The sequence below is a fragment of the Lissotriton helveticus genome, chromosome 2_1, assembly GCF_964261635.1.
Source record: "Lissotriton helveticus chromosome 2_1, aLisHel1.1, whole genome shotgun sequence".
Lineage (NCBI taxonomy): Eukaryota > Metazoa > Chordata > Amphibia > Caudata > Salamandridae > Lissotriton > Lissotriton helveticus.
The window spans coordinates 1,507,391,660-1,507,414,397 of record NC_136059.1 but is presented as its reverse complement, the minus strand read 5'-3'; the positions used below and the strand labels follow the sequence as shown (position 1 = coordinate 1,507,414,397).

Sequence of the window (22,738 nt, the reverse complement as noted above, 5' to 3'; positions counted from 1 at the left end):
TAGTTGACAAACTTATTAAAATAAGTAGCCTAACTATCTACACTCACCTTAAAAAAGGTATGGTAACCAGCAGTGTTTCCACATCAACGGTAGGACAGCAACTGAAAAAGCTGTCTAACCCTCTGTCTTATATACCCTGGGCTCAGGTATAATTAATTACACCTGAGTTAATTAGAGTTTTAATGGGCGTCATGGATGGACTGCAATAGATAATTTGAGCGGCGGCCATCTTATAGTGTGCAAAACATACCAGTGTATATGTCTATAGAGTGTTCCATTCTTATTTATCTAGGAACCTAGGTTTAAAGTTCAAGGTAAAACAGAGCCTAAAAATCGAATATAATCAACCAAAATACAAAGTGCACGTGTTAGCCTCATAAAATCATCTCAAGTAATTTCGGCGATATTTAAGGTATTCTGGTCCTGAACCGAAATGAATAATTAAAGCGGCAGCCATTTTGTAGTGTGCAAACCATACCATTGTGTATGTCTATATAGCGTTCCATTCTTATTAAACTGGAAATTTAGGGTCAAAAGTTGAAATAAACCGGAGCCCATAAATCAAGTATAGTAAACTAAAATACAAAGTACATGTATTGGCCTCATGAGATTATCACGAGTGTTTTCGGTGATATTTGGCGTTCTCGAAACTACCGGCGGTGGCCATGTTGGACGTGCTGATTATCCTATACAGCACTCCTAAGTATTATTTTATAAATGAAAAAAAATAAAATTAAAAACTAGTAATACCGAAAATCCAAATATCCAGTGATCTTCGATACTTATTTAATTGTCTGTTGTACTATTAGCAAGGGAAATATCTGGCAGTAAAATACGGAAACGAAGAGTACTTGAAAAGACAAGACAACCAGTAACAAACTTAATTCTCAGTGCCCAACAAGGGCCAAGACAGACATGGTACTCCAGTCTGCTATAACTGTCCAGGGGGAAAATTATCAAAATCAAATCAGACAAAGACCTATTGACAATGCAACAGGGCCAAATCATTCATGCGAAACCATCAACGCGGCACCTAGTGGCTTGGCACCTGAATAAGTAGAGTTAGGTCACCGCAACCTGCCTCAAAGAAAAATGGAAATTCTAAAGGAGGCAAGAAAACAAACAACAAGAAAATGCTATGCCGCAAAATGGAAGCAATACACCACCTGGTGCACAGCTAACAATCTAATGAACTCACAACACAAGAAACAGCGATCACATATCTAACTCATCTCCTAGACAGTCACATCAACTACTCAAGCATAAAAGTGCACCTCGCAGCCATCGTAGCATACACCAGGGGGAAAACGTGCATAAGCTTTTTAACAAGACCTGTCCTAAAACGATTCCTAGAAGGATCAAAATGAATTGCTCCCCCTAGAACACCACCAGAACCCATATGGAGACTAAATTCAGTGCTCACACAATTGATGGCAAAACCCTTTGCATAAAGCAGAACTCAAACACATTACTTAGAAAACAGCATTTCTTATTGCTATTACGGCTTGCATCTGGAACATTCAGTGGAGGGGGAAGTTTTTAATGCCTTACTGAATAATCTGGATTTATCATTGACAATGGCACTGAGGGATCCCTCGAAGTGCTTTGAGATTCCAACTTTTAAGGGTCATGGGAGGGGTTATGTTATGTTACGTTAGATGCAATTTATAAAGCGCACTGACACCGAAGCTTCCTGCCGCTGGGTACCTTCATTGACTATGTCTTACTCTCTGTGTCAATGCAGACTTTTGTGGACTCCTTCACTATTGAACACAGTGAATTTAGTGATCATAATCCACTGACTGTACATTTGAAGGGCCCATGGGTAGGTAAGGAAGAACAGAATTGTATTACTGGTAGGCTGAGCACTACTGATGGCAGACGGCGCCTTAAATGGTCTATGATCACACCTGATTTATTGTATAAAGACATTAAGGCCAATTGTAATGAGGAAATTGCAAAATGTACACGAGTAGGGTCGGAACCATGCCAGGTTCTAAGTGCATTTCAAAATATTTCAGATAAGGTGTCTCAGTTGATGTCAGCTCCAGTAAAGCATACAGAGATCGGGGGACCTAGGTGGTTTAATCATGATTGCTCTAGGGCTTCACGTAATCTAAGGTTAGCCCTCGCAGCAAATCCCAGAATAAAGGAGAATATTCAGCAGTGTAGGAAAGAATATAAAAAGGCATGCAGTGAGATTCTCGACCCCTCTATTTTGAAGTGTAGCACCAGATTCTGGGCGGTAGTAAAAATACCTTTTTTGGTCCAGGATCCAGGGGATGGTTTGGAATGCTGCATAACAAAGGAGGAATGGGAAGCACACTTCATGCAACTGTATTGTCGCACGACGAATGATAATTTTAATCTTGCTCCTTGCAATAGCGGTGATTCTAGTAGGTTTGAAAGAGGTGAGGTCATTGAGGGTATAATGGGGCTTACTGCCGGGAAAGCACCGGGTACTGATGGGATTCCGCCAGATTTATACAAGTCGGAGCCCGGCTTTTGAGCTCCCATATTGGAATCGGTCTTCAACGCAGCTGCTAAAATTGGCTGCCCGCAGTCATGGGGGGTTTCAACGATTGTCCCAGTTTTTAAGAAAGGGGACAAGGGTAGCCCTCTCCGTTACAGACCTATTCCTCTAATTGATTCCATGGTCAAAATAGTGGGCAGAATCCTATTGCAGAGACTCTCTGATTGGGCGCTGGAAAACAGTATTATGTCCATTTCTCAGTATGGCTTCTGCAGTGGACGCTCTACTATTACACAGTGCCTTAACCTCTTTTTAATATTAAGCAAGTACACTGTTGTTCAAAAGGGTACTGTTCACCTTGCCTTCATGGATCTGTCATCAGCTTTCGACTGTGTTAATAGGAGAAAGCTGTGGCAGTCCATGAGGGACAAGGGTGTGGACAGCAGGATTGTCAACTTCCTTGTTGATTTACACAGCAACACTAGTGCTAATGTCAGATATTCTCAGGATTTGTGTGTAACTGGTAATTTTAACATTAGGAAGGGTGTGCGTCAAGGATGCATTCTCGCCCCCTTTCTTTTTAATTTCTATATCAATGAGCTGGATAGCTTATTGCAGAATGTAAAGGCTGACTGTCCCAGAGTTGGCAGGCGAGGTATTCCAGTTCTTTTATACGCAGATGACGCGGTTTTAATATCTAGAACAGAGAGAGGTCTTCAAGCCTTATTAAATGCTTTTAAGATATTTATGACGGACCGAGACCTCCTGGTCAACAATTCTAAATCTTTTATTATGCAAGTTGGCCAACAACCAAGAAGGAACCTCTTATTTAAAATAGATGATGTAGCTATCCCCATTTCAAAATCATTCTCGTATCTTGGGGTCCTTTTTGATTCCAAACTTAGTTGGGGTCCACACCTTGACAAAAAGAAAAGGGAATTGGCAAGGGTGAATGCTACTATTTTTAGGTTTAGCCTCGCCGAAAGCTGCGCAGCAGACTTTCGTGCAGAGCGAAATCTTATGTCTTACACTGTGTGCTTTAGTTCAGCCTCTCTCTTCCATTGGCTAGCTCCATAAATGGAGGCTAGCCATTGGAAGAGAGATCTGTCCGTCATTTACCGAGGCGATTGGTGGGCGTTCTGCCGATTTTTTTCCCTCTCCGCAACGTCATGAAGACGTGGCCACTGTGGGCGTGTACTTTTTTTTCTTTTCTTTTCAACGATGTTTGTGTTCATTGTTCGTCTTGTCCCTGTCCCGCTGGCTGTTTCCTGACCACCCTCCCGCTGTCCGTGTGCCTGCCTGCCCGCCCCCCTCCCACTGCCCGTGTGCCCGTTACCCCGCCCCCCCTTCCGCTGTCTGTGTGCCTGTTCACCCGCCCCCTCCCGCTGTCCGTGAGCCCGTTACCCCCCCTCCTGCTGTCCGTGTGCCCGTTCACCCGCCCCCTCCCACTGTCCATGTGCCCGTTCACCCGCCCCCCTTCCGCTGTCCGTGTGCCCGTTCACCCGCCCCCCTCCCGCTGTCCGTGTTAGTAGTTGTTACGATTGTAGTTGTGCGGTCTGTTTCTATTAATTATACTTTCATTACGAATTATGAACGTGTCTATAAATTAATTTCGACACGTGGCTCCAGGGTGCTAAATTGAGGAGCGCTGCCACAGACGTACCCTTCTCAGAAGGGCCTTCTACCCAGATCAGCTATAGGTCCTTTGTCACTTCATTCATCTCTTTCTGCCCATCCGCGGTTCATCCTGCCCCCCCCACGCCTCCCGTGCCCCCACCACAAATCCCCGTAGATCCGTCACTTTACTCCTCTGTCATATTTTCTCTCGTCCGCGGTGTCTTTATCATCATTTATTCTCGTCCCTCTCTCAACCTTATCCTGTCTCTTTCTCCCGTTCACTGTCATTTGCTCCGCTACCTCGCCATATTTCTAGCCTCGTTGCACCTTTCATTCCATAGTTCTATTACCCTCTCTCCCTTCCTCTCCTCTGTTTTTTTACAATGTCTCCTAGCTCTTTATTAACCTCTCTCCGCCCTTCCTTCCCTCCTTCTCTATCACTCCCCTTCCCGCTCTTTATTTTCCCTCTCTCTTCCCTCCTCCGCCGCCCCCTCCTCTCCCCGGAGTGCCTGTGGTTTCAAAGTGCCGATACTAATCGGATTAGTGCCGAGTTGTTGTTAGAGCAGCCCTTGGTGCGGCCTGAGGGGACGTGTGCCCTGGTCCTGTGCAGGCCTCAAGCTCTTCAAGATGCAGAGAGCTCAATGGGTTAATGCCCGCGCCGCAGAAACTTCTACATAGAATGCTAGACACAGGATCACTTCCCAGGTACGCCTCTCTGGCTCTCATCCTTCTGAGGTCGGCAAACTGAGCCTGTTACATGGGGTGACCGGAACACCAGCTATTTACAGTGCTTAGAAGCGGCAGGAGAGCGGTTTGGAGCACTATTTAGAAAGTTCTTATTTTGCAGGGGGAATCCCTCAAGTAATTTAAAGTTAGACAAGAGCAACAGGTAACTATGAGTTCCAGTACCCGCCTCTCCTGCGGACACTGGAGCCTGGAAACCCCGGGACGCTAATGCGGGTGTAACTCAAACCGCACAACCGGCCTGCCACAAAACATTTAAAACAACAGTCTCGTAAACTGTGCTTGCGGGTGCACGCCACGGAGCACTTCTGGCTACTTACTTATCGAGCGCCTGTTCAGCTGAATGCCTCTAGGCGCTAGCCAGGTCGAAGTTAGCGGGATACCCATTTCAATGACAACCATTTTTCCAGACAGCGACGTTTGCAGGCTGCATGTGTGCGGCCACTGTGACTCTTGACACATGGGTCGGCACTTAGCGCTCCTGCCCCACGTCAACCAGCATTTACAAGATGGCGACTGGTGAAATCTCCGGGCACACCTAAAGAGCGAGTAATGGGAAGGCTGGACTTAATTTTGACCATTGGTAACAACTAGGCCCGGCCGACATTTTAACAGCATTGTCATTTCAGGAATTGGTATGAAATTCCCAAAATTACGCCAGATCACATAATTATTACGCTGCAGTTCGCAACACCATTATAGCGAGAGTGCGTAAAAACAATGAGAACAACCAGAGCGTCAGCAGCTATTTTGACAATTGTGTACTGCGCTGGAATCATTTTGGGCTAAAAATAAAGCGTTAAATGGCGGGTCCCTATTTTATGTAATTAAGTGTAACATTATATCATTTTCTTGAAAATCGGTGTAGTTACTCAAAAGCAACAACTTCGTCATGGCCCTGTCCTATTTGCAAGAGATTAAGCTATTTGCATTGTAAATGACAATGCCATTTATTTATTTATTTTCAAAACCAACACATAAATACAATTTTTGTCATTTACAATGCCAATCGCTCAAACTTTTCAAAAGGCGAAACCATTGCATTGTAAATGTTTGTTAACTTTGCATCAAAACTGGGGAAAAAACCTAACCATGCCATGTTGAAACTGTATAATGCAAAATCAGTGGCAACTGCCGTTTATGGCAGTGAAATATGGGGTTATGTGGCCGGTGAGCAACTACAGATCGCTGAAAACTCCTTCATGAAACTTCTTTTGTGTGTCCCAGCAGGCACATCCAATTTTGTAGTACATGAGGAGTTATGGTCGCTATATTTATGTGATATTTTCTCACTACGCCCGTTGACTTGCTGGCTAAAATTGTGGTTGAATCAGGACATACCACTGACTCACCTGATTGTGAGAGATTACCTGTCTCAGGATAAGGCAATGGGCGCACCCTGGTTAAAATACTTGAAATCCAAGTTTTTACGGCTTGGCCGTTTGGAACTTTTTGAGGATCCGAGCGGGATTGTAAAGGGTGATGTGGAGGCAGTTAAGCGTGCCTTCCTTATGGACAGAAAGCTCAAAAGAGAATGTGAGGAGCTCCTGAAACCCAGTGTAAGAAAATCTGCTATGTTAAAAACATGTGATACAATGGAGCCTTATTTGTCGGGCTCGTTGTCTTCTCATGAGAAGTTCCTTCTAACAAGGTTTAGACTAAATCTTTTTCATCATCTGCTGTTTAGACCAAAAAATGATGTTTTTATTAAACCTACTGCTCCCTGTGGCTGCGACGGTAAGTCTCCACAGGACTTGCAGCATTTTATATTTTTATGTAAATATTATGAATATCCTCATAAACGCTATCTGGTAGATCTTTTAATGAAACTTAATTTTAATCAGGTCAGACCAGCATTTCTGTATCTGCAACTTTTGCACAGTGACAGTATTCTTCAGGTTACTGAATTTTTAAAATTGTCTATTAAGCTGAGAAAGTGTTTGGATCAATGATGGCACATTTACTGACTTGATTATCTTTTTAAATGAATTTGCTACGTATGGAATTTGTTGTATTTTGCACTTTTGTGCACTTTATCGCACACGTGTCTATAATCATTGCATGTTTTAAGTGTTTTAAATGGTCTATACTGTACATGTACTTTTATGGTTTGAACTAAAACCGAATAAAGTCTCTACTACTACTATTGCTATTACGTCCTTCGGAGAGTAAGTGAGTTACACGCATTAACTATTCAGGAACCATACATGCAAATCCATAAGGACAAAGTTGTTTTAACTACAAACCCACAGTTCCTGCCGAAAGTGGTATCCAAATATCACTTGGATCAAAACGTTCTCCTCCCAGTTTTCTTCAAAAAACCCAAAACTAAAGGAGAAAGAAGCCTCCATACCCTGGATATAAGGGGAGCACTACTGTACTACCTACAGAGAACAGAACAAACCCACAAATTCAAACAGCTGTTTGTTGCCTTCGCACATACCAACACACGAACACCTGTCTCAAAGGCAACAATCCCACGATGGATAGTACAAACCATCCAACTATGCTATGCCACCGCTAACAAGGAATTAACGGCACAACCAACAGCGCTCTCCTCTAGAAAGAAGGGAGTAAACCTGGCATTTATGGCCAATGTGCCCATTGACACTATATGTGCAGCAGCTACATGGGCATCACCACAGACATTTACCAAACATTACTGTGTGGGCATACAAATGAATAAGGAAGCACAAATAGGACAGAAAGTACTTCAACACTTGTTCACAAAGTCTTCCTCTTACCACAGCCTCCCCAAGGTTTGGTACTCTTTGGCCCTTATTTTATGATGCCTAATTTTGAGACCCAAGTGATTCACAAAAGTTCTAAAAACAATCAAACGTATTTGGAAGCCATTTGGGGTTCTAGATGTTGGGATTGCTTTATCCACATATACCAAACCGGTCCTGGGATAGTCCCCAATTGTGGCATGTTTTTTCCTGCTAATCGGAAGTGTCTTTTCCAAGCCAATTTATGTAGCTTGAGAAAAGCTGGGGAGCCATCAGACATACTTGACAAACTACCAAAGTGGATCTGTTTTTGTGGAAAGTTCACCAATTGGCCCATATTGAATTCTAGCCGCAGTATTCCAGGGCATCTTGTGTAATCGATTTATCAGGGCATTATAAAACCATATCGCCTCCATGATGTTGAAATAGTCTGACGGTTATATCGTGAGAAAAAAGCACAGGAGAAGTCCATAAAAGCTAAATGAAACAGCACTTCTCCTGTCCTTGACATATTTCTCCATTATAAGCCGGAGGCTAAGGCATTGCTCAACTGTACCAAGCCCAGGCAAAAACCATACTGCACGCAGAACAGGACCTGATTCTCCCCTGTCCAAGCCTCCAGTTTTGAGGCTAAAATTCCTTAAACCTTGAATTAAACATCTTTTAAAAAAAAAGAAAATAGGCGATAACGCTGCTCTATCCTTTAGTTTCCGTTCTGTCTCTGAATCATCCCATGCTTTCAATCTGAGCTCCGCTCTTCTGGTATATTTTATCTCTTTACATGCCTTTCTGACCGCCGTCATTTCTTCCCTTGAACGCAGGTGTTTGGTAAGTGCTGATTTAAATTGTTTGTGCGCAGCTGTACAAGCATTATTAAACCAGCCTTGTAAGGCTTGGTGTTTGGGCGTTTTATGTACAAGTAATCTTGAGGAGAAAGAGGTACACAGAGATTTAAAGGTCTCTAGAATGTACTCAGGATCTTCATCATGGGTGGTCATTACTGTGATATCGTACTGATTATCCCTTACAAACTTGCGCATGCATTTGTTCTTATCAACATTCTCCATTTGATCCTAACACCTTTTTTTGCGTGTAACCAATCTCCTGACTCTCCACATGTATACTATTCTCAAATAATTTGACGAAAGTATGCAGCAAGTGGGTATGGTCACTAATGTATTACTTGATCCACACCCAACACAAAAGGAGGACCCTGACAGAAATAGGTCAGGTAAACTAATCATATGTAGAATTGTCCCTGACCACTCACAAAATGAAACAAAAAACATACTTTGCCATTAACTCACCCCAATCTGAGAAATGTGGTATTGGGCACTATTCTCTTGAGGGCTCCACACATGCTCTAGACACGAGCCCAAATCAGGTACTAACTCCCAAACCTGTGACCACTCTCGTAAATGCCACTGTCGTGTAACCTGGTTTTCTGGAATATTTCAGGTATACAATCAAAGCTGGCTAACCCATTATGGAGCGACGTCATATCAAAGTTTGATGTAATGTATTTCCAAAAAACCTTGGCCAAAGGATATCATACATATTAATTGATTTAGAACGAGCAGTTAAGGAGCGAAGAGTAACTTTAAGAAACGAGGCATAGTTAGCTTTGCATGACGCCTCTATCCAAAGATAGCTCTGCTTTTTGGAAAGCCATAAAAACTCAATTTCTGGTACCTGGAGATGCCTCAACCATTGAAATAACTATTGCAGAAGAGCAATGGGTCGAGCACTTCACCTAGAATTACAATAATGGTGTGTGTGCTGATCTTGTAGATAATCAATCTCAAGGAGATGTTGCTTTGGCACCTTTGTCTCACCCTACCGATCTCCAGTTCACCCTGGAAGAACTTAATAGTGCCATTATGGCAAGTAAGGGTGGAAAGGCTCCAGGGCCTGACTTGATACCCGTAGACTTCTAAAAGTCCAATGTGGCGCTATGGGGCCCATTGTTAACACAGGTAATCACTGCAAGTTGTTCCTCTCATTTCATAAAACGTTGTTCGGATCCAATCTAGTTCCTATTTTTAAAAGGGGGGGGTCGTTAGGATCCTGGCTGTTACAAGCCGATATAGTTACTAAACTCTTTGGTAAAAGTAGTCGGTCGAATCATTCTGGAAGAATTACAGGGCTGGGTCGAGGATAACAAGGTTATCTCCGACATATAGTTTGGCTTTCGTGAGGGCCTAGGCACAGTCGAACAAAGCCTAAATTTTATCATCATAGGGAAGTATACCCGCGCCAAGAAGGGCAAGCTGTTTTTAGCAGTTGTAAATCTCACTGCATCCTTTGACTGTGTTAGGCATGATGAGCTCTGGAAGATCCTTGAGGACCTAGGAGTGGAAAATTCAATCACTCACTTTTTAAGACGATTATATAGTGATGCAAAGGCAAGAGTGCGATTTGGTGCCAATGGCGAATGCACTAATCCGTTCTCAATAAGGAGAGGGGTAAGGCAAGGTTGCGTGATAGCCCCCTTTCTATTTAACCTTTATATAAACGGCTGGGCCAAGCACAGGTGAATGAGTGCCAAGATCTCCCACAAATAGGCGGATGCCCTATACCTGCCCTCTTGTATGAGTAATACGCCGTTTTGATGTCACGCACCCAAGTTGGATTGCAAAGGGTTATGAATAGTTATTCATTCTTTATGCACAACCTGGGTCTTAGGATTAATACATCGAAAACCTTTATTATGAGATGTGGAAATGCAGAGATATGTACATTGATAAGCAGAAGGTAAAGTTTACAAAAAGTTTCTCATATCTAGGTATCCTTTCTGACCAAAATGTCTCCTGGATCCAGGCGGTGCAAGCTAGAAAATTGTCATTTATGAAGGCCACAGCTGCCCTTGTTAACTACTCGAGAAAACTGGGTAGGAGGCCGCCGACTGAGCTTTTTCAGATCTATAACGCCAAATGCGATTCTACGGCGATGTATGGCGCTGGTGTTTGTGGTAACGTTGATTTGCACTTATTACAAACAGTGTAAAATGTGTTTCTAAGCTATATATTGTCAGTCCTGAACAGCACATCTTCGTACGTTTGCCATTCTGAATTGGGTGTGCCATATAACGCAGATCTTATAAAAAATGGAACCCATTCTTTTATGGCACAGAATATGGTCATCAACAAAAACCAGGCTTAACTCGGACATCTTAAATGATACATTTTAAATTGAAAGGGGTTTTAACTATCCCGTGGCTAAAATACGTCGGGACTTCATGTGCGATCTGGGCCACCCAGAGTTTTACACCAAGTCCAGCATCAGGACTACCATTTCAAGAAAAGATTTTAAAAAAGAGGGCTAATTTTACTTGAATCACTCAGGCTATGAGTAGAAATAACAAAGCCCACGGTATTGTCTAATCAAATGATTCTAACTATCCTTAGCATCCAACTGTACCTAAATATTGTCACTGGTGTTCATGACTGATTTCTACTGACCAGATTCAGACTAGGGATTTTACATAGATTAACAACTTTCCCAAGAATGAATGACTGGTCAAGAGTTATGCACTTGTGCCCCTGCGATGATCACTCAGAACAGTCAACACTTCATGTTGTTTTATTTTGCAAATGTTACGATGTGCAAAGGAAAACATGGATTCTACCAATTTTAAATTCAATGGGTGTTAGACAAGGTCGTCCTGCTTTTGAAAAATAAACACGCAGTATGGAGATTATCAATGTTTTTAAAAAGTGTATTTAAATGCTGGAAAACCATTGTAATATGAATGTCTGATTTATTATGGAAAACATGACCGCAATGCATTTGTCTTAGAGGAGTTAGGTGGGGGTCAAAAATTAACTATTTTTAACATTCAATACTTTTTATTCTTAATGTGTAATGTATTGTGATTTTATCTATTTTATCTACTTTCATGATTTTCTAAGACAAAAATCGAATAAAGTTTTGTTGATTGATTATATTAATGGATATTAAAATGTTATATCATAGCTGAACCTCTTTTTTTATACCCATGTTAAATTGGCAATATCTGCTTTAACCCCTTCCATGGTCATGACTGAATGGTTCCATCATGAGCACAAGGACAAGTGTGCTCATGAGGGAACAATTCCGTCATGAGCACACTTACAAAAAAATCCCTCTACTGTAAACAGCAGAGGGATTTCCCTTGTTTTTTTTTCTGTGAATGAATGAATGAATGAATGAATTTGGGTTTTCTATAGCGCATGGCTGCCCGGGAGCGTCCCAGGGCTGAGATTGCAAGAAACAGCTGAGGGTGGAAGTAGAGGGATGAGGAGAAAGGTTATTGAGGGAAAAGGTGAGTCTTGAGAAGTTTCCGGAATTTCATGTGATTCGGCTCGGAGCGAAGTTGGATTGGCAAAGTATTCCAGATGGTTGCGGCCATGACCGAGAACCGACGTCCTCCAGTCCGGGCTTTTTTAATTCGATGTACCGTGGCCAGGTTGCCTTGGGCTGATCGTAGGGACCTATTGGGTTTGTATAGGGAGAGCATGGTTCTCAGCATTGGGGGTCCTTGATTTTGCAAGGCTCTGTGAGTGGAGCATAGAGCTTTAAATTTGACCCTTTCACGGATCGGCAGCCAATGTAGCGCTTTAAGGGCAGGTTTGGCTGATGCTCTGCGAGAGGTCCCCGTGAGGATCCTTGCGGCGGCATTTTGTGTTCTCTGTAGAACATTAATCGTAGCTTCCGGGGCAGCCAGGAAGAGAGCGTTGCAGTAGTCTAATCTTGACAGAATTAGACCTTGAATGAGCGTTTTTTGGGATGATGCCGGGAGAAGTGGAAGAATTTTTCTGGTTGACCGTAGTAGACCCACACATGTACCGGCTGTTTTTTTTGCCTGTGTAATCATGGAGAGGTTCTGTTCCAGCCAAAAGCCCAGACTCTTAATCTCAGTTTTGAGTTCTGGGCGGGGTCCTAGGCATGGGGGCCACATGGTAGAGGGTAGGGGTGGTAGTTGATGTCCCAGAAGCATGAGCTCAGTCTTTGAGCCGTTGAGCTTCAGCCTTGAGTTGGACATCCAGCCATGAATACCTTCTAGGCAGTCATGGAGGTTTTTCAGTTTGTCTTCTTCTAGCGAGAATGAAACAACCATTTGGGTGTCGTCAGCATATGTGACGGCTTTTATCCCAAAAGGGGTGACCACATCCTCCAGGGGGGCCATGTATGTATTAAAAAGAGTAGGGCTCAATGACGAGCTGTGGGAGGTTTGGAAGAGCTTCCCCAACCTTCCAAAGCATGGTTAGGGTTTTAATCGTAATGACGATCGCGCACATGGCGCGCTGTCGTCATTACCATGAAAACAAAACTAAAACCTTGTTTCAGTTTCACAGTTTGGGTGCTTGTGGGGCTATCTCAGACCCCGAGCACCGAAAAACATGGGAGAGGTATCGTAGAAAAGGGGAGAATCTCCCCTTTCCAATGGTACCCTTCCCTAGTGGATACACCCACTAGCCACCAGGGAGGGGGAAGCGGCCCCTTGGGCAAGGGCCTTTGCTCCCCCCATACAATTTTGACAGATAGCCTTTCTGCTCTCCCGGGGGAGCAGATGGAGGCGGTAGTCCCTAATTGGCCCCCACACCCTGGGGGGCAGAAGCCCACAAGGCACCACAGATTTTTTTTCTTTAAAGTGTCCAGAATAGGCATGCCAATGCCCCCACCCCCTAAAAAAATGCCACAGTCTTTCTGCCCCAACCCAGGAGGCAAATGGGGCAGTAGCCCCTGATCTGCCCCTTGGGGAGGGGGGCAGAAAGCCCACTAGGCACCAGGGATTTGTTTTTTTTGTGTACGTGGGGACTGCCCAGAATGGGCATGCCAATGCCCTCATTCCCCACACAATGACCACAGACTTTCTGCCCATCCTGGGAGGCAGATGGGAGAGGAGGTTTATGATAGGTAATTTTAATGTCATTTCCTACATAGAAATTTGAGAACAAAGGTATTTGTTTCAGCTAAATATGAGGTTTGCAGGGTATTCTGGGTAGGAAAACGTTGGGGGGCCCAAGCAAGCCATACTTCGCTGGACTCCCACAGATGTCTAGTTGTCAGAAATGTGTGGGTTTGGTAGGTTTCCCACGATGGCCGCTGAGCCCAGGGCCAAAAACCCAGGTGACCTCCCTTGCAAAACCAGGTTGTTTTGTGAGGTAATTTTGAAGTCTCCTCTATATGTTTTGGGCCATTTCCTGTCATGGGCACTAGGCCTATCCACACAAGTGAGTCCCATTTTTCTCAGAAGACTTTGGGGAATGCGGAGTGGGTGGAATTTTGTGGATCCACGCAGATTACAGAACTTTCCACCACAGAAATGTGAGGAAAACGTTTTGTTTTAAACAAAGTTTGAGGTATGGAAGGGATTCTGGGTAACCGAACCTGGTGAGAGCCAGACAAGTCATCCCATCCTGGATTACCCTGGGAGTCTAGTTTTCAAAAATGTATAGGTTTGCTAGGTTTCCCTTGGTGTCCGCAGAGCTAGGGTTCAAAATCTACAGCTAGGCACTTTGCCAAAAAAGGGCCAGTTTTCACTGTGAAAATGTGGTGTGTCCACGTTGCATTTTGGGCCGTTTCCTGTCGTTGGCACTACAGCTACCCACACAAGTGAGGTACTATTTTTATCGGGAGACTTAGGGGAACACCGAATTGTTGAGCAACTGTTATTACCTATTGACTTTCAATGCATTTCTGCCTTCCAAATGTAAGACTGTGTCAAAAAGAAGTCTCTTTGAAAAATGTCCTATAATTCCCATGCTAGTATGGGTACCCACATTTTCGGGGATGTGCAAATAGCTACTGTTTCTAAACTCTATATTTTGTTCCCATTTCAGAAATACATAGGTGTCTTTCATACCGATTTTTCCCTGTTTATATTTTCCCAAATGAATTGCCATATACCCGGTACACAATAAAAAAACATTGCAAGACACTGCTCAGTTATTGGCTCTTGGTTCCTCGGATTCTTGGTGAATCTACAAGTCATATATATCCCCTCAACCAGAAGGGTCCATCGGATGTAACGTTATATTGCTTTCAAACATCTGTTATACTTAGTAGAAGTTACAGGTGAAAACGTTGGCACGAATGGCTAGTTTTTTTTAACTCATTAAATCTTTTTCCTATTTTCAACTGTTAGTTTCTATAAGAAAACCTTGAAGGATCTATACAAATGATCCCTTGCTGAATTCTAAATCGTCTACTTTTCAGAAATGTATAGCTTTCCAGGATCCATCCTTGCTTTTATCCCCATTTTTACCATTAACTGGAAGAAGGTTGAAAGCACAGAAAATAGGCAAAAAGGGCTATGTCCCAGTAAAATGCCAAAACTAAAAAAAAATGGTTTTCTGACAAAAGTCTGCTTGTCCCTGAAAGCTGGGAATATGGTTATTTCAGCACCACAGCCCCTTTGTTGATACCATTTGCAGGGAAAATGCCAGACACTTTCATCTGTAGCCCTTTTTTTCCATTTTTCCCTCCAGGGAAATCAAAAAAACCCGGGTACCTTTAAAATCCCCATGATGTTGGAAGAAAAGGATGCAAAAACCATTTCTCATGTGTTTTGATATGCGCTACAGCTAGTATAGAAGTCAATAAGTATGTCCAGTCTTGGCTTTGGGCACGCCCACTCGCCACATTTAAACGAGTACCTGTACTATTTTTTCCCATTTAAAGCACTGAGCACAAGTAACAATTTATGACATCAAGAATTTAAACCTAGCTCTGATGTTTTACTAGCTTCCTTTATTATAATAAAGCAAAATAACATGCCACGTACCAGTATTGTACAAGTAAACCTTTGCTCGAGATGTTTCCAAGAGTTCAGGTTCAGATTGTCAAAGAAGTTGCGCATGCTCGTTGTTACGATGTTACATTACCTTCAGCTGAATATGAAGAAATAATAAAAATGCCGACACAAAGCCGAATCTTATTGGGTTTGCAAATGAATTAAATACATTTGTTTTTGTTAATTGATGGGATTGTGTTGCTTTGGAATTAGAGTGGCAAACGAATTGTGCTCGTTAACAGACCAGTATTACAAAACCATCATTGTAAACGTTGCTCAATGAGTAGCTGTACATTTTTATTTGTTTTTTAACATTTCCTTCCTCTGTTTATCAGTATTTAGTTGTCTCTGTGAAAATAAGAATTTGTAATCAGTCCATTTCCAAATGTTTTTAACCCATAAAAGTACACTTGCACGTGGGTATGCCATATGTAATAAAACCATGCACATTTGTAAACATTACCATTGTAGTACATACATACACATCTGCAGCTATTTAAGGAAATCTTATAATTGTTTCCCTCCTCCTGCTGCAGCCTCGACAGATGTCAACCAAGTAGTATTGCGAGTCGCTCAAAATAATTATTTCTTTATTTATCGATTTACAAAATGAAATCCAGACGAAAATATACTTGTCAGTTTTTGTCTCTAAAACCAGTAAAAATTGAAAAATGAGACCCTTGCTCATAAATAATGAAATTTCTTCGAATGAAAACCGCTTTTATATAAAAATTGTTTTGACTAGGTTTGTCTATAGCTGAAGATGGCATTACGTTTGTCCTGGATCAACGAGGGAAAAAATCTGGTGATGCCTTTGTGCAGTTCATGACAACAGAAATGGCAGATCGAGCTTTGCTGAAACACAAAGAGGAAATGGGAAATAGGTATGAATTTTGTATTACATAATAAATGTGGTTTTCTTTATTAAGCTGCAGCACACCATATACTTAAATACATGTTTTATAGTTTCTCTTGAATATGTTGACATTAGTTTAGGGTCTTTAATACTTTAATGTTGCTGGTGCTAAAACGTTTTGGAAAGTTAGAACTGAGCACATATTTATCCCTTCTGTGTGTCCTGATCCTGCCACCTACATGTGCACTGTGCCCCTCACTGTGCAGTTTGTGTGCACTACTGCACTTTATTGATAGGCAAAAGAATATTAAGTTGTTAGGTTTTTCGACTTTGTGACCTCTTATTGAAACTCAACCTGGTTTAAATGACTCCAGATTCTAGAAGCGTCTTGGGCCTCTTACATTTTTAAACCCTGTAGGACTAGTTAAAATGTTGAGTCTGGCACAAATCAAGCTCCACCTTTAAGCTGGGCATGAGAGCATGCTTTCACTATTTAATTTGTGTAGTTGGCATTGTTGTACTAAATCCTTGATACGATTATTCGGACAATCCATCGCTGTGTCTTCCAGCCTAAATTTGTGCTACCTCTCTTTTCTAAGAGTAGTGATAGGTAATAGAGAGCCTCATGAATGTTTTGGTGTGTGGATGGTTTTAACTCGACACACTAAAGGTTAATGATACTCCGGGGGATGTGGAATGAACTGGGATTAGAGATTGACCCGGAGAATCCATCATGAATTAGGGAATACCTGGGGGAAGCAGTACTTTCTATTATGATTCCACTGATGAGTCCTCATTCTCCCTCTCGGTTCCCCTCGAGATTTTGGATTCTTTCAGCCGTCAAAATCTTTGGGAGAAACAAGACCAGTCAGTGATGTTTATACAAACCAGAAATCTGTTATCGACCCCTTTGGGAAATCCAGGCAACTCATAATGAGGCCCTATATGTACACTAGTTAAAGTTGAATATTAAATCAGGGTATGTTTAAAAAAAATAACTTAGCTCTTCTTTAGATACCTTCATCAACTCGGTGAGGAATACCCAACTAATATTGGATGATATTATCTCGTAATGCTTTCTAGTATCACCAGGGTTATCAGGAAACCTGATCAATTAGAAGATATGTGGAACTTGCTCTGAGTTATACAGCCAACTTCCGCTATACTGGTTTTGGTTTTAGAAACAGTAATTCTTAATTTTTACCCTTGTTTGTGCACTCCTTGTGATGGTAACTTTAATACTTTCCCACCCACCGGTCATCTTAACTTCTTCTCTTAACGTGGCAGGCCTTTGTGTTAGGGACATTTCTATGGGACAAACGGATGGTGTATTGAGGAGGTGGGGCAAATATGCTGGCATTGTTTTTAAGAACTATCCCTTTATTAAACATGTCTAGCCTTGAAAAGATGATGGAATTTAACTAAACGAAAGCATGTTCGATGTTGATATCAAAATGCTAGATTACTATATATAAACGCATGTAACCTCCATCACTAGTCCCCCAGAGACATCTGCCAGATAACACAGTCATCTTGAGCTATAGGTGGTTATTATCACAATTCGGGCCACGATGCCCTCGACGAGAAAGTACTCACTGCACCTGCTAAAACCTTACCTTGGCTCTAGAGATAAAGATGATTTCTTTAGGGGAACTGTTTGGAGATAAAAGGGCCATCTCTAAGGATGGGGAGCAGCACAAGTGGTGGGAGAATGGGCTAAGAGATAAAAATGTAAAGAAAAAGTTAGTCAAGGGGAAGTAGTGCCAAACCTTTAATCACAGAAGTGGAAAAAGATTGGCTCACAACTGGTGCTCCACAGTTCGCACACAGTCATTACCAAGAGTCATTAGTACCATGATAATTTGGTCTTCTGTCCTCGTAGGAGTGGGGAGAGACTTCTCATTTGTATTCTCATCAGTCTTCATGGTACAGGTATGGTTCCAGAGCGCCCACAGCAGTTATTAAGGCCCCCAAGAGAATATCACCCCAGTAAATTGAATATTTTCCAGTCAAGGAGCCTGAAGCCGTTGTCCTCTTTGAGTCATGACCAGCTCCTTGGAAGTATCCTTGTTCTTTTCGGATGCTAAGATTCATGTGATATTCCTCCTGAAGGAACCTGGAATCTCTATAACATCTTGGGAAGTTGCTATTTGCAAAGACAACAGCACATTGACACCACAATGAATTTTGTAAGGTCTTCTGTGGATCTCTCCCACATACTGCCTACTTGAATATGTTTCCTGCTCTTCACTGTAGAGTCCTCAGCTAAAAATAAACAGCAATCAACTCTTTTCACCAGCCGGGAGACCTTGTCATCTGCCCGGATTGACATCCTCTAGAACAGCAATTTGCCTCTGGTCAGGCGCTTGCTGTCATTATTTTTCCCTTCTACGATCACACCCATCTGCTACAGACCTCAAGTCTGACATGGTCTTCCTCATGCACCACCTGTGGTGAGTGTCACTGCTCTCTTGTGCTTCCCGACGTAGACTTTTGTGCCGAAGTCTCAGTCCTCGGGGCAGTCTTCAAGTGTGGTATCAAGCCCAAGCTGTGTCCCGTTTCTAGGTTGAGCCCCTGTTCTTTCACCCCACTCAGCCTTCGAGGCGCTGGGGAGATCCTTATTCAGCTCCAGTGTTTGCTTAAGTGGGATGGGAGAGCCCTTCATCTCGTGCTCCAGTTCAAACATTACATATTTCCATCACATCAATAGTGATTTGCCTCATCAGTTATGCACTGCCAGCGGAGTTTTTTATATAAAACCGTCAACATAAATTTTGCTTTGACATCAACATCATATAACTATATCACGCCATGTATTGGCTTTAAAATACAATCAAAGTGCCTAGTAATTTACCAGTCCATAAAGCCGTATATCGGCAAATGATATCTTTAGAAATAACAGTTGTCAGTTCAAGAAAAAACTTTCCATCATAGGAACATGATTAAAAACAAATAAAGATTCCTATAGTTTACATTTCATCCTGTAATACTCCTCACAACTATCTACGGTCCTCTAGATGTACTGTCAGCTCTTCACCACTGTTCATCCCGTTCGGGATTTTTGTCTGTAGATCGATATTATACCTAGACTGAAGTCTCCTTAATCGAATCACTCTATCACCCCTTCTCACATTTGGTGGCACAAAATCAATACCAAAGTATTGCAATAGGTCCAATTGCTATGATGTTTTTCTGAAAAATGCCTTGCCACGGGATATGTTACATCTTTTTGTTATTGCACGCATGTGCTCTAAAATGCGTACCTTAACCTGGTGAATTGTACTACCAATGTACCTTAGCCTGCATGGGCACATTAAACAGTACACTACATATGCAGTGTTACATGTTAAGAATTTAGTTATATTCTTGTGCTTCTCTAGGCCTGGTACATTGTGAGTGTTCTTTTACTAAAGGCACAAGCCTTACATTTACCACAGGGATAGAATCCCCTCATATCTTTCAGGGTTTGGACTCTGGCCCTAAATGGCTATGTATTAGGCAATCTCGTAGTGATCTGGCTTTTTTAAACGTTATTTGGGGTAATGTAGGTATATCAGAACCTATCACATCTGTTCTGAGGATATGCCAGTTCTTTTTCAGTATAATCCTCAGATCATTTGCATTCTCAGAGAAAGTTATCATCCTGAACTGTGATATGTTTGCATTGTTGTCACACTTTTCTTTCTCTTTCAATAGATTTTTCCTGGGGATACCTTCAAACCTCTTTAATGTGGTCTCTAATAGATTTTCATCGTATCCTTTCATTAAAAACCTGTCATAACTGGCTTTCACTGCAATTTTGTAGTCACCATCGTCAGTGCTGTTCCTTTTCAACCTCAAAAATTCCCCCTAGGGGATACTTTTTATCAATCTGGTTGGTGATTACTCTTGGCATACAATATCGAGTTGCCGGCCGTCGGTTTACGATACAGTGACATCCTTGGCTTCCCCTCGATAATGCTAACCTTAAGATCAAGAAAATTGACTGCTTCAGAGCTGACCTCGCCACTAAATTGAAGATTTATGTTGTTAATATTAAGGTGGTCAATAAATTGCATAGCGGATTCATTCGTCCCTTTCCATATTATGCACAAATCATCAATTTAGCAATGCCACTGTAGGAGAGTAGGGTCTGCAATCCTATGATCACCCAGATTTTTGCTTTTTGCTGCACTGGTTTACGACTTTCCCTGGCTGTGGGCCTGCTAATCAGACCCACAGCTTTTCTGTTCTCTCTATCCAAATTGTACTCAGGTACTGAATTGGCACTGGGCCCTCTCCAAGTCCCTGTACCCAGGGCTGAGGTGTACCCAGAAGTCTCCCAGGGGCTGAAGCATGTATTGTGCCACCCCTGGGCTGACTAACTAAACTGACACAACTGGCTGCACGACAGCTGGGGCAAGGTGGTGTACTCACCCTTTGCTTTAGATATAGTATACCTATATCTAACCCTAAAATGGACACACAGATCTCCTATCAGTCACTCCTATGGCAGGCCTTAACAATCCTGGAGGCAGAGTGCTTGGAATCGTGTGAGATGGTGCTCTGGCATGAGCTGAGCCTGTCTGCGGCTTCCGGGATCCATCCCTTAGCCGTTTCCATGATATCGCATACCATATACTCTTAAGTGCATTATAATCCTCGCGGTTAAATGCCAACTCTGGTATCGCTTTATCAAAACATGTCGAGTAAGGTGTCATACGAATTGGAATACTAACCCCTCGCCAATTCTGGCGACGGGGTTAGCATTCCACCCTTCTAGAGGGACACGACATGCATGTAACCTATAACCCCGGTTAAAGTCAAACAGAGCCTCAGCTCCACAAAATGGATGCTGCCACCGAGACACAAGTCTGCCCTCCTGCTGCTGGGAGTCCTCCCAGAGCAGGAGATAAGGACAAAGGGTTTCCTGCCAGGGGCGGTGCCAGCACCGTCCCAGACAGGGTTTTGTGTATTCTAGGTAGGCAAGGCTTCAGAGGAAGGTGACTGCACGAGGCACCCCGGTGCTCACTGTGCATAGGCCGGCTTGAACCAGTTCCAGGGGCACACCAGACCCTGAGCTGGGGAAAGCCCGCCAAAGGAGAGGGGTGTAACCACCCCCCTCCTGGTCCCACCCATAGGGCAGGACTTAGTCGCGTGCCAGCCCCCTTTTCCCAGATAAAGGTAGGAGCAGGCCCCCTTCCAAATTAGATCATCTTTGGAATCAAGACACGACTTTCTACGAAAGGACTTCAAGATTTCTTCTTCAAGATTCTCCCTTGTGACTAAGGAGTAGTCACCCTGCATCCGCAGGCACCATCTTAAGAACACTGCGGTCTGCTGCAAGTCCTTCCTCCGGAATCTGACTGCCCAGCTCGACGAGAACCGGCTTCCCTGGCACCTCTGACCTCTACCCACCTCTACAGCTAAGCTGAGAACCGTGGGTGCGACGAGACCTCGAGGGACCGGCCATCTTCAAGACTGCACGACTTCTTTCCAGCACGACCGCCGAGAAATCCTCTGGTGAGTGCTTTGGGGTCCGAGAAGCCCCGACCCTGAGCAGCCCCAGCACCGAAGTTCAGCCTCCCAGCATCTCCACGATCTGCGTGGGGCTCTTCTGCTTTTTGCTGCTCACCGCGTTGTTTGGCTACTAGCCCGCTGGCTTGTGGCCTTCTTAACGACGCCCGACGACATCACTGCTGCTGATCTGGTTGCTCCAGACTGGCCCTTGCTTCCCTCCATCGGAGAAGTACCCTGGACCCTCCTGGTCCACTCTAGACGCCATTTTAGGTCCACCGCGTGGGCCTTGCATTTGCCAAGACTTGTTGCCCCAATCCTGGGTCCAGCGACGTCGACAGCAAGAACCTTCGTGGGACAGCTCGCCCCTCCATCCTGGTCGCCGACAACGCCTCCTGGTCCGAGAGACTGCAGAGCCCAGCAGCGCCCACTCACCTGACTGCGGTGACTTCACCCGGTGCCATCCTGGTGCCCACTTAATCACTGGCTAGTGATTCAAGAACTTGGTCCCCTCTGCTTTCAGGTTTTCTTCTTCCCTGATCCAGGCTTGGATCTCTTCGAACTTTTCTTCACTGGCCGCCTGCCAGCAACTTCTTCTTCAGGCTCCTGGTTCGTCAACGAGGAATCCCGACGTCTTTTCAGACCTATGCAGCCGCAGCCCCTGGGCTAGGTAACTTCGGCATTTCGGTGCCCCAGCATAGCCTCACTATCCAAGGGTCCAGATCCACTGTCGTTTTCGACCTACCTAGTCGGGTTCGCCCGAGAACAGTAACTTTGTGAATTCTAGCTTCCATAGGCTTTTTCCCGCCTTACGCGTGAGAGTTCCCACTCTGCACGTGGCTCCCCTAGGCCTCCTGCTCCTAACCTGAGTGTTCAGTATTGTAGGCCTAGCGTTTCTAAAGCCTCTGAGAATCGTTACTTACCTGCTAGTAATTCGCATTCCACTTCTAGAGTATATGGTTTTTCGTGCCCCTAGGGCATTTGTGTAAATTGTGCGACTTAAAGTATTTTCGTAAGAGTTTTGTTGTGTGCTTAGCTCCCTGTCT

General features: G+C 43.4%; 1 protein-coding gene across 1 annotated transcript in view; it reads left to right on the top strand.

Annotated features, from left to right (window-relative positions):
- Positions 1-22,738, top strand: part of GRSF1 (G-rich RNA sequence binding factor 1) — a 324,061-nt gene that overhangs the window by 138,787 nt on the left and 162,536 nt on the right. Inside the window, exon 5 of the mRNA XM_078676404.1 lies at positions 16,086-16,224. Within this exon, the coding sequence (XP_078532530.1) occupies positions 16,086-16,224 (139 nt within the window). The remainder of the gene's footprint in view (positions 1-16,085; positions 16,225-22,738) is intronic.